This window comes from Opisthorchis viverrini, assembly GCF_000715545.1.
Source record: "Opisthorchis viverrini unplaced genomic scaffold opera_v5_145, whole genome shotgun sequence".
NCBI classification, from domain to species: Eukaryota; Metazoa; Platyhelminthes; class Trematoda; order Opisthorchiida; family Opisthorchiidae; genus Opisthorchis; species Opisthorchis viverrini.
The window spans coordinates 684,474-697,355 of NW_008751802.1; the positions used below are offsets into that span (position 1 = coordinate 684,474).

The 12,882-nt window shown below is 45.7% G+C and overlaps 1 protein-coding gene across 1 annotated transcript; it reads left to right on the forward strand.

Annotated features, from left to right (window-relative positions):
* Nucleotides 1–7,888: 7,888 nt before the first annotated feature.
* T265_06769 (hypothetical protein) lies at nt 7,889–12,281 on the forward strand (the record flags this gene model as incomplete). Its single annotated transcript, XM_009172122.1, has 3 exons — nt 7,889–8,097; nt 10,115–10,268; nt 12,123–12,281. 3 exons carry the CDS (start codon nt 7,889–7,891, stop codon nt 12,279–12,281), a joined length of 522 nt encoding a protein of 173 aa, XP_009170386.1.
* Nucleotides 12,282–12,882: the final 601 nt, after the last annotated feature.

Consider the following 12,882-nt stretch of genomic DNA (forward strand, 5'->3'; position numbering starts at 1 on the left):
CAGTCTAGGTAGAAATTGACAACATGAACGCCAGTGATATTGATTAGCAGCCATATCTTGCAGCGTCTCCAACCAGGTGCAACGGGGATCGAGCGGTCCCCATCCTGTTGGACGAGTAGCACCGACAGCACCCAGACTTCTCGTAATCTCTTTCGCACACCCCTGCCAGGTCAAGGGTTGGCCGCCTCTCTGCTTCTGCCACTCTGTGTTAGGCATGGGAAACAGCACTCTCGTCGGCAAACGATGGTTCGGCATAAGCAACACATGTCCCAACCAACGCATCTTCTGGCGCTGGACACATTCTTCAATGGAAGTACCCGTTGATCAACCGAAAACTCGCTTTTTAACTGCCCCATTACGGATTCCCCGGCACTAACCCACAAGAGCTATGGTTCTGAGACGGTTGTCGAACGCCTGAAGGCGTCTCAGTTCCGCTGCTCGAATAGGCCAAGTCTCACAGCCATACCACAAAACAACCCGAACCGTATCTTGCTACACACGTCCTTTGAGATTCAAGAACGCCATAGGTGTCATGGTAAGCAGCCATTAGTTCCATAGTACTTTGGTACCATACCTCAGTCGCTTTGAGAAGGCCAGTAGGTTTCATTTGACGTCGGCATATTGTCGAAGGACGCTGCTTCCGATTGCAGTTTAAGTCAGTGGCACGCGATAATATGTCATCGCGAGTTGTGCCGGTGATATTGACGACTACCGACTTCAGTTCCGCAAATTCTGCTCGCGTCAATTTGGTTAGTTTCAGCTTTTTGGCTTTTCCTTTAATAAGGTCAGTGTGAGGCTGCCTAATCTTTGTATAGTAAGGGCAGCGTCATGAATAGAGTGGACCTTGCGTGGTGTAATGGTTTTCGCACCTCAGCGACCCATTAAGCTATACTCGGGGGCCGTCCCGGCGACACTCACAGAACCTCTCATATCAGTTTGTTCAGTGGTTAGAGGTCTGAAAAACAGCCTCATTGTCCTCCAGGTTGGGAGTTCTAACATGCGTGGTGACATTTTCCGTAAAAATGGTAATGTACTTGCATTACTAGCCAAACACCGCTGTTTGCAGACAGGTTTTTGAGCTAAAGCCGTCGGTTGATGATCCTAATCGTCCTCCTGTCTAAGTGTAGTTCCTTGACAGTATTTCAGCCCAGGTACAACCATGAACTGCACATACAAATAAACACATGCCACACCGGCCATCGCCTGGTGCAATCAGCCGTGTTGCCCTGCTGCATACAGCAGGACGGGTAAGCGAAAACATGCTACTGCTGACGCCTGCCTTTTTTCTCTATCACACTTCTTTCCCCCCTCTCCACATCCATTTAATAACTCCATCATTGCAGGCTCAGCACTTAGGACGGATGACTCCGTTCGTGCTGCAACGGTTTTGCAAACAGCATCTGCGCGTCATCCGGCGCCGACATCCTCAGGTATTTCGAAATCACTATTCAAGCCTCGACGTCGCTGCAGAGGTTTAGCAATACAAAGTGCTTCAGTTCATCGTATGAATTATCTCTGTATCAGACAGAAACACAAGCGTAGCCGTTCGTTTGACAGGATAGGGATGTAGATGCCACTGTGACGACTGAGAAATTTGGGTAAATTTTCCAATTATGCAGTCTCATTACGGTAGAGTTAATGAAACTACAAAAACTTCCTGTATCGACCAGAGCACGGAGAGCGATGCCACTGACTTCGATAGTTGCGACGGCATATGCAGGGCAGGTGGGTGCTGCTGCAATGAATAATGATGATAAAATGGGCTTCGTCGTGCCACTTGTGTGGAACTTGGTGGTAGCTTTTGAACGGCACACGCGGCGGAATTGACCGCGTCTACTACAAAGATTACGGATGGCTTTTCGAGCGGGACTGTTTGGACGAGGATGTGTATCACAACCGCAGAAAGAACGTGTTTGGATGGATTTTACAGCAGCAGTGGTCGGATCGACATGTAGTTCGAGATTCGAGTGGAATCGTAGAGCAGAATACAGGTTCGTTATTAACATATGACTGTGACTGTTTGTGAGCCAATTAGAAGAATCTAGCAAGCTGATATGCTTGGTCCAGAGTAAGTTCGCTCTGTGCTAGAAGTTTTTCGCGGATTGACGTGGACGCCAGGCCGTTAATTATAGCATTACGCACGCACTCATCTAAACATTCAGTTGCAGATACCGATTTGAACTTAGTCTTTGGCTAATGATTTCAGTGTTCTTACGACCTCTCAATATCCTGTCCGTTCTCCTGCATATAGGTCTGCAGCAGGTAGCGGGCATATATGACATTTTTGGGCGGACATATGATTTTCGTAACGTGTCGTTCGCAGATTCATAATTGATGTGATCAGCAATGTGGTCGTATACCAGCGGATCCACAAAGTGGATGAGTTTCGGGTTTGTCTGGTTTAGAAGATTCGACAGCTTTCAGATAAGTGTCGAAGGTACGAAACCAGCGATTTCCGCGTTTTGCCGCATCTGCGGAGTTTGGGTCAGCGTCGAAGAACCGATGTCGTAGCTGCGGGTGGGTTGTGTTCCTGGACAAGTAAATTGAAACGTTTAGAATGAGTCTGAGAACGAGTTAGAACAGAGTCCGGGTTTTCGAAGATAAACATTTCACTTGTTTAGGAACAAGCTTGGATGAGCTAACAGTGTAAATAAAGGCGTTCAATAGGAGTACATAGGGTAAAAAATTGTTCAGCTCTAACATTCTTCCGGTGTCTAGCTGCCATGCTATCTGAAGGAAGCACGAGGGCTTGGATACTACCAGGTCGCCCAAGTCTAGGCAGGGGAAGTCGAGAAGCAGAGGTCGACCTCCGGGTCAGTAAATTCGCGCTCTAACCACTTGAGCCATCTAGGGTAGGCATAATAATATACCGCAGTGAAGCACCAGTGCCAACACTGGTGTCTTTGATGATGATGTATAATAATAAGCACACAAAAGTCACACTGGACTCGCTTGGCATTGATGTGTACTGTGTATCAGAAACAAGAATTCAAGATGCAATCACAGTGGTCGAACCAACCGTCCCATCACTCTCCACTCGCTTCCGACTGCGCACCTCTGGTGATCCAAAGGCTTTTGCGACAGGGCGTGCAGGAGTTGGTATCATCTTAAGTCACCGGGCGGAAGTATCCTTGCTTGACTGTATACCCGTTGATAGTTGCTTCTGTGCGGTTCGTCTGGCAACGTCTGTGAAGGAGTCTTACGAATGGAATGTCGACCAATGTATGTTTGTCGTGTCTGTTTACGCCTTACTGACTGTATCTTTGACACCATCAATGACAATTTTTACGACGCCCTGGATGCTTTGTTGCGGTGAGCTGAAAGCCGAGATATCTTTGTGGTTACCGGAGATCTAAACGTACAAGATAGCGCATCCGAGGCTCAATTAGGTGATCGATATGGATTGGGCTCGTTACGTACGGATAATTGTGAACTATTGGTTCAGTTGGGTGCTGATCACAGGCTGTTTTTATACAGTACGAACTTCCCGAATAGATGAAATCGTCTGGCCATATGGTGTCTTCGACGGTACACCGGCCACAAACTCAAATCGATCACATTACCATCAGTTGCCGATGGCGCGGATCAACAACTGACTGGGACACATTTGTGGGTCCTGACCCCGCACCCGTCCGGAGTCACCTCACCCTACGTTTCCCTGGACCGTGTAAGGTGTGGACTAGTCGATTGGCAAGTGAGAGACTGACAGATCCACCCGTTAGACGATTTTACCGGAATCTCTTCTAGAGTCTCCTCTTAATGTCTCACCTGAACTCTTACTGGGTCGAGATTTTCACCTCTTTGCATAGTGCATAACGTCTTATGTATTCTCACATTTCCGCATGTGTGAGACTATAGAACGAGCTCTCCAAAAGCTTCCGTATATAAAGCGGTGTCTGTCAGTGGTGCACACTTTCTCCATTCCTATTTCATTTCTTGACCGATGAGATACTGAAGCAAACACTGGAAGGTCTTCAAAGCTCTGGTTTTCAAATAGCCTTTGACAAAAACCTTGTCGATTTGGAATGTGCAGACGACATCGTTCTCATCTTCGAAGAGGAGAAGAAGGCGCAGGCGTTTTTGGATGAACTGACCAAAGTCGTCCAGTTCTTTGCACCCACGAACTTTGAGGTCATGCTGGTGGGCTCGCAGTCACTGAACGCTCCTGTTAAAACCCAGGGAGAGGTACTGGAAGTTGTAGAACGTTTTACGTATCTTGGAAGTTGTATTAGTTCTGCTTGTGGTGTGACAGATGAGGTGAATGCACGAATCTGCAAGACTCAGGTCGTGTTTGCTAATTTGAGACACCTATGGCGTCAAAGTGGTATATCCCTGAATCTCAAAGGACGTGTGTAGCAAGATACGGTTCGGGTTGTTTTGTGGTATGGCTGTGAGACTTGGCCTATTCGAGCAGCGGAACTGAGACGCCTTCAGGCGTTCGACAACCGTCTCAGAACCATAGCTCTTGTGGGTTAGTGCCGGGGAATCCGTAATGGGGCAGTTAAAAAGCGAGTTTTCGGTTGATCAACGGGTACTTCCATTGAAGAATGTGTCCAGCGCCAGAAGATGCGTTGGTTGGGACATGTGTTGCTTATGCCGAACCATCGTTTGCCGACGAGAGTGCTGTTTCCCATGCCTAACACAGAGTGGCAGAAGCAGAGAGGCGGCCAACCCTTGACCTGGCAGGGGTGTGCGAAAGAGATTACGAGAAGTCTGGGTGCTGTCGGTGCTACTCGTCCAACAGGATGGGGACCGCTCGATCCCCGTTGCACCTGGTTGGAGACGCTGCAAGATATGGCTGCTAATCAATATCACTGGCGTTCATGTTGTCAATTTCTACCTAGACTGCCTGACGACCAGTTTTCTGGGCAGAAATGTGGGCAGAATTTGGCATGGCAGAGAGGAATGAAGGATGCTGCGAAAGGTTTGGGCGCTGTTTCCCAGGATAGAGTCCACGTGACCTCCCCCTGCGTGGCTGGTGACACTGCGGCTAACCGGTGTCAGCGGCACTCTTGCTGTCTATTTCTGTCCAGATTGTCTGACTGAGTATTGTGGGTGTAGGCAACTTGGATGTTATTGGTAGGTCAGCCCCAGGTTTCCACACCGCACCATTTATTCTTTCAACTTTATTCACATAAATTGACATGGTTGTATGGGGGGGGGGCGAGATGGACCAAGTGGTTAGAGCGCGAATTTACTGACCACGGACAAAACGACAGAACGACCATTCGTTCGCACAATCGTTGATCATAAGCGATGAATAATTCAACACTGTTCATCAACAGAATATCGGAAAGAACCTAATGAGCCTCAGTGGAACATTGATACCAACCCGAGATCAGCAAAAGAAACCCGGCGCAACTGTGTATCTATGGTGTTTTGTGGTTCAGAAACGTGTCTTATGTAGGGAATATATGAAGGCTCTCCATGATCAAAACTCAATGTCTCCGAAGCATAGGTCGAGCCTAATGGGAAAACCGTATTAGCAGTGTACAAGATTTGAGGTACAGGAGATAGTTTTAGAAAGAAAAGAGGTTGGATGAGTTGCTTACACTTAATGGTTTACGCTGGTTAGGGTACGGAATATCAGAAGACCGCCTATTCCACAGGCAATGTGCTGAGTGGAAACGATGAAGAGGCGTACATTCTGTGGCATCCTATAGCTGGTATCAATGTATCCTTCGTACGCGGTTTATAACTGATAAACTGAATTCGACTCAATCCAGTTGCTTTTCACAGAATGACGAAAAGAGTCGTTTTTGACTCATGTGTGCGTTACTATAGCCACAGTACAGCCTACAGAGCTAAAAAAATTATCTTTCAAGTGAAGCACAACGTATTTTATGGTGAAATGAGCTATCGGCTTTAGACAGCCGTGAATTGTATCAATGTCCGTGTGCATAACATGACCAGTCGCGTCAGAACTAATGTGGACTAGCTTGGCTTATATATGGTGTAAGGAATTCGTCACAAGGTTGTGCTTTGCACAGAGATGCTAGTTGCCCATTTCTCATGGGTAGCTTCTGCGCAAGACATTTTGGTGCAAAGTCGGCATAGCAGCAAAACCAGGACTACATGTTCAATAACACCGAAATTACGAACAACGCATGAGACTTGCATGGGGTTGATGTAACTATTACCTTTTTAGTTCTCGTAGCCCATATGTATATATTTCAAGTCTAGTTTGATATTGTTAGGCACTAACAACCTAGGTTTTGTTATACGCCATACTTTGGCCTTTCAGTAGCCTCGGTATCTTCTTTAGTAAATTTATCCCTCCAGATGTCAACAGACATGGGAAATACGACAGACTGCTTCCGAATGCCGGTATCTCAGATGGATGTAGCTACTTGTGGTTTGGGCACTGTGGGTCTTCGTGTCTTCCTGGTCGAGACTCAGCGACAATCCTGCACGCGGTTGCAGTCCCCACAGGATGTACAGTGGTAGGCGTGCTGCTACTACATAGCTTAAGTTTGTTTATCGTTCGCTAGGCTTTCCTTAGACATAGTTCCTATGGATACCGGATTAACCTCGCTGACGGCATTTTATCCGGGCGCGAAGTCTTCATCAGGCTTGTCAGTAGTATCATATCACGGAAAATTCTTCGTTATTTATGATGTCCGCCTACCTGAACCGGCATGCGGCATATTCTATTGGAGGATATCAAAATAGAGGTTCATTTGACGTATAATCGTCGGTTCTTTACTTCATGGATGTATCCTTTTGCTCTAATTAACCACCCCATTTCCCCTACCCACATTCTTGTTTGAATGATATTTAAGCAACAAAAATTACAACCGGTGCCTTGCTCCCCATGATGATTTGATTTTAAGGACTGTGTGTCATATTAGACTTGATTAGTGCGGTGAACTCACATTAATTACTTTGGCCTAAGTGATTTGAATGTAAGAAATTTCTGTATATTCAGCCAATGTAACTTAATTAGCAACGTTCTTTCGTGGTAATGATGGGTGACTGAGTCAGTGCTTCAGTGCTAGTCAACTGAAGAAGAAAATCTGCGTTCGTTCCACTGTTGTATGGTAGTTAAGCACTAGTATGTACTACAATTGTATTTCTCTCATTGATGGTGATGATGACGAAGAAATGTCGACTTATACTGGTACGCAAACTTGTTTGGCGCCTTTCTAAATTCTGCATTGTTTACTCCAGCGTGACTGCTGGGTCCTTCTCTTAGTCACCTCCGCAGTTGCTTCAGTCGATCCTTGTGTACCTGAAGTGCTTCTATTGTTTTAACTGCATGGCTGAACAAAACAAACGGAAACATCACAAACAAAAGATTCAGCTGGGTTCCAGGTGATTAGTTTGCAAACGAGTATATTTCGCCAAACTGATCTTCCTTATTCGATTACCGCAACGTGTGTCCAACTTCGGTTATGCAAAGCGAAATATTTTGAGAGTTAGCCGATTGACATTGGACTGAATTCGTATAGTTACTGGCCGATTACATTCCCACCTCGATGCACCTTGCTGCTATCCTAATCTGTGCATCCGCACACGTAGACATCCAGCTGTTTCAGCTGTCGTCCCTACAGACCATGATATAAAGCAAGGAGGAAGGCCGATCCAGGTTATCTCTTGCAGTTGTTTTAACCGTTTTACACGTCGTCACGTTCAGTTTTACTTCACTGGGTTTGCAAACCACAAGGAAACTTCGTCAAAGTCCAAGATTTTTCTCCAGGAGTCATTAACATCTACGAATGAGCAGTTTTTCATGGTTTTCTCTCTGTACCTTTCTAATTCAGGAGTTATTTATGACATGATCGTTGGTCCACCCAGTATGGGTTCAGAAACGGATGCCAGAGGAAATCAAAGACCGGTTAGTCCGTTGTCAAATTCTTGTACTCATAATACTTGTTAGGTAGCTATAATGGTTTGGCGAATGAATAGCCAATATATACTGGAAGGGCTTGCTGCAAGTTTTATGTTCACTTTGGGGAGTATTGGCTTCATTGTGATGGACAAGATGAATGAAGCGCGTGTTACGAAACTAAATCGCGTGTTATTGATGGCATTTGGTATCAGCTGCATAGTAATTTCCTTCATCACACTAAGGATTTTCATAAAATTCAAGCTACCGTAAGTTGTGTTCTCTTCTTTTCATTACTCCGTATAGCTCATATATGTAATGAATGTACCTCAGGATTGGGGCTGCTGTGAACACTGTACATCTCCGTTTGATTTGGATTCCATCACGTTTTATACTTTATAAACTGATTGCTTTGGTTTATATTTGTTCTTTAAAAGGAAGGGGGAATTGCGTCCAGCTTTGGCGCATTTGGCCTGTGTACTGTGGAGCCATCCGCACACCTTTATTCTATCACAGCCGTACTGTCAGCTCGTTTGAGGGGAACGTTTCGGAGTGGATGGCATGTCTGCAAACAGCCTTCGGTTGGGATTTGTTCGATCTGTCTTTTATGGTTGAACTGGGTGACACCTTGTACTCCTAATGAATCTGGTATATTAAAACTGAGGACCAACATCAACTGGATTCATGTAACCACTTTTTTATCAATCCCATAAGGCGGACAATATTGGTTCCACAATTGTTTAACCATATCGGAGATGTGACTTTTCTCGGTGAACCAGTTTTGCCAAGTTAGAAAGCATTTGGAGAATTCGATCGTATTTTTTAACCTTACGACTTGTTATTGTCTAATTTCCAAAGCCAATGTTTATCTAATTGAATAGCGTAAATTGACACTGGGGCCTATTGTCAGTGCTGCAGTTTAATGAGACTCCTAAGATATAAACATGCGTTTTTTCACATTTGTACGCTTGACTGAGACGAACTTTTACGTAACACAAAAACAATCAGTCGAGTAAACGCATATTACCTTTTAAGCGAACGCCATCGGTAAGTGGTTGACGCCTGCGGCCATCGCATGCCTTGTAGCAATCTGGGACAATACTGCAGACGGATGGACGACATCTTCGTCTTTGTCTATTTGTAAAACAACATGCCTACTGTAAATACTCGTTTGCATACCAATTCGGTTTTCATCGGTGACTCACTTGAGATTCCGCTGGGTTCCTCGGTTGTGATACTCTTTTTAAACTGAATGTGCTGCACCAGGTCGCCTCATGTTTCAGTTGGCACGATGTTCTAAATAACGAGAGCCACCAAAGAGTTCAGAAACATTATTAGCAGTGTGTCACGTTTAAACATATACAAGGATTGTCAGGACGAGTCCCGGAAGCCGATTTGAATATTTTCATTAGTGATTCAAACCCGTATTTTCCTCCCAACTTGGCCATCCGGGGCCTTTTATGGAAAGCTATTGTAACAAGCTGGGCAGCTCAAGACGTAGAATGCCTACATTTCGCAGCCGATTATGTGTGTTTGAACAAACGCGGTCTGAAAACCCGCGAACCCAAGCATAGCCGCGGGGGATTCCACAAGTTTTGTTGATGATTCCTCGAATTATGTTTACGTTTAAGCCATAAACCAGGAAACTTCTTGTCCTAAGGAAGAGGTACAACGAGCGCGAGAATGCTTGCTGCGATATTGCGACAGTTCCCGAGGAAAACAAATGATGAACAGTAGATCAAACCAAAAACTCGTGCCTTTTGAAAGAACAGTTCGACAAGTCATTTAAATGCCCGGGTGAATAGTCACCACTTTCACATTGACTTAAATGATGAAATTTTTGTAACAGTATTTTCCTCAGTTTAGTTCTCAGTCTGTGCCTTCGAAGCTAGCTATAGCGTCAAAACAACCACCAAAGATACACAACCTGTATTAACACCCAGCATTCGGCCAATATCGGGTCGTGATTGAATGTTGGGTCCGAACTTTCGGCGAATCAGGTCTTGGCTTGATGCCGGACCAGCATCGAACTTTTGGCTAATCTAGCGCGAGATAGGCTTCTCGGCCGTAGCAGCACCTGACTGCGAGCGGTAAAGTGGGATCCGTGTGGAATTCCGCCTAACGGAAATAAACTTTCAACACGATATCAGAAGTTCGTTTGCTGTCCCGTGTTGGAATTGAGGGAAGCGACAGATTCGTGAGAACCAAGCTGGGTTTCGCCCTGGTCGAGGATGCACCGACCATATCTTTACCTTGAGACATTCTTAAACAGCACTACTTCTTCAGACGTCCCACGTTGGACGTTTTTCTGGATTTGAAAGCTGCTTTTGATTTTATGGATCGTCAGCAACTTTGGGAGTGTCCGACGATCAGAGATGTCTCTTTCAAATTTCTCTCCCTTATGAGAGCACTATGTGCGAACTCTTGTGGGTGCGTGCAAGTATACGAGGAGCTCTGACCTGAGTTCACCACATCCAGTGGTGTAAGACAAGGCTATCCTCTATCCCCTTCAACTTTATCATTGATATGCTGTTTGAAATTTCTCTGCCTGCCTCTGAAACTTGCTGCTCACGCTGAGTTTGCGGAGTATGTGGAATCCCCGAATAAGTGCAGCCTTCGGTTTGGAAACATTATTCGTTCCATAGTGCTACTCTTAAGGAATAGACATCGCCGCACAAATGCAAAGCACGTCTTATTTGTCAAAAAGATGAAAACTTGTGGAAGGCATAGTGACCAGGTAAACCAGAGAATTTCCACCATCAGAGCTCAATTTTAACGGGCCGTTTACAGCCACTACCGAACGACCAGGTTAGGGACGGTCACGAGTTACTTGGATGATTCTGGCACTCAGGTTCCTACCACTGAAATGTGTACCATGGCACAGAAAAAGAAATTAATCACAAGACTAAGGTTTGAATTTACCCGTTTGTTATCAAATCTTGCGCGCCTCAGATACCTGTGAAATGAAGTTTTTTGAACACTAGTCTTTGAGAATACGTTCTTGAGGCCGTGCGTCCAACAAATAGGTCTACCATCAATGGTTTGATGTTACTGGACTCGAGCAGCAAATCCAACATTGTTAACTCCAGTGATTTGGACACTTCCTCCACCATCAATAGATGGACATCTTCAAAGCCATCATTGCTCCCAAACACCACCAAGAATAGTGCTGTAGTCGAGGTTATCAACTGAAAACCTGGATTGCCTGGGTTCATATGGTGTCTACACTGAAGGCACTGGAAACAACCGTAGCTAATACCCTGTTGTGGTGGTCGAGCTTCTATGTTGCAATGATCTTACGGGCTATATTAGTTGAAACTCAATTCCTCAATAATGCCAGGAATGGCAGCGTGGAGCAGACCGGTGAAAAGCGATTAACCATACTGCGAAAAACACGAGTCTGTTTGCACGTAAGGCTGTACTTCCCTCTGCGACAGTAGTATGAAGGTAGTAAGGTGCATCCTCCAGGCGACCAAAGTCCCTATTTCTATGAAGGCTGTGATGGTATCTCCCTCTGAGGAAATACAGGTTACAAAAGGGAATTTATAAAACTCACTCCGATCGCCCAACGGCTGTTCATGATCGCCGGCGCATTATTCAAGTAACTGCTATGCGCTGTCGTACTGGGAGTAAAAAATATATGCCTTTCTACCGGTGTCATGAGGCCAGTTCAGTTCCTTGCACCCAAGTGGAGCAAACATTTGAGTCGTTTACTTTGGGAAAAGGTTCCTCAGGAGACCCTAACAACCACTGCCTCCCCGCTCAGACTTTTATATCGGGGACTCAGCGTGAGGTATCTCACCCAAAAACCTCTTGTTCGGCATGGGCAACCAGGAAGTATCATTTACGCTTACGGCTCTCCATTCGTTGACTTCTGCGCAGTCATTCATCCAAATCTTGACTCATCCAGCTATCAATTAACCCCTGCTTCCTAGATTCCATCCAGTAAAATAAATCAAACTAAACCACCACTGAATTCAAATGTTTTGTTTCATATCGGGGTATTCAGCGTGCGTGCTGTATGACAAGTTGGGCGCCAAGTAGCTCTTCCTCGGACCTTGTTCTCTCAATAGGTTTGTTGTGTATCCGAAACACCCACAAAACCCCACTTCGGCCATTCACCTCAAACCGCTCGGAACGAGTCCAGATTCCTCGCATTACTTTTCGGGTGTCTGGTGGTCCCAATGCGATGGCTGAAGATATTTCCTGTGTGAGACTTGCGCCTAGCCTCATGGCTGAGTGGACTGGGTTCCAGTTAATCACCATCTTTGCGCTGTTCGGTTGACTAATTTAGTCAAGACCAATGTATCTCGATGTGGTGAACGGTGTTTGCCTGTTGTGTCAGCATACGCTCCGACGGACGACAGCTCTGGCTGAGAGAGTCAACTATACATATTTATCACAGTTGCTTCGGTCAGAAGAAATGACATCGTGGTTCTGGCATGTGATATGATGCTCTTGTCGGTCCACTAGGTCCTAAGGAAGCCTATGTTGGCGGCCGACTCAGAGTTGGCGCTAACTTCTGTTACAGGTTAGCTCTAGTTGTGTGCTGAATATCAATTATTTCTAGCCAGCACAAGCGTTCACACTGTGTAACTTGAAGACCATCAACTGCAAACCAGCCTTGTGTTCTTTTGAACCACGCGGCAGTCAGCTACTGGATCAAAGCCTCGATACAAGGTTGTCGTTCATTTCAGCGCACACCATTGGAGTCTTGTCACGGTATTGTGCGCGCACAGACATCTGTTCGCCTCCCGTTACGAACACGTTGGCTGATGCGAAGCATCTCTGCAGTGTAACGATATCGAGTTGACTTGACCGAGAAGCCCCCAAAACCGAGGGTGTACAATGGTTGTAATGGTGATTCAAATGACAATTGGAGAAAAGTGGAAAGTCATGATACTGTCTATCCGAGGTCGCTCATACACCCCAGTGAACGCTGGGTCGCATCACGAAGGCGGGCTAATAACAAACGTCTATGATGGTGCCTGCAGATATTCCAAACACCGAATACTGAACAGCCTAAGGATTGCTAGGGAGCGGTGGTGGAGAAA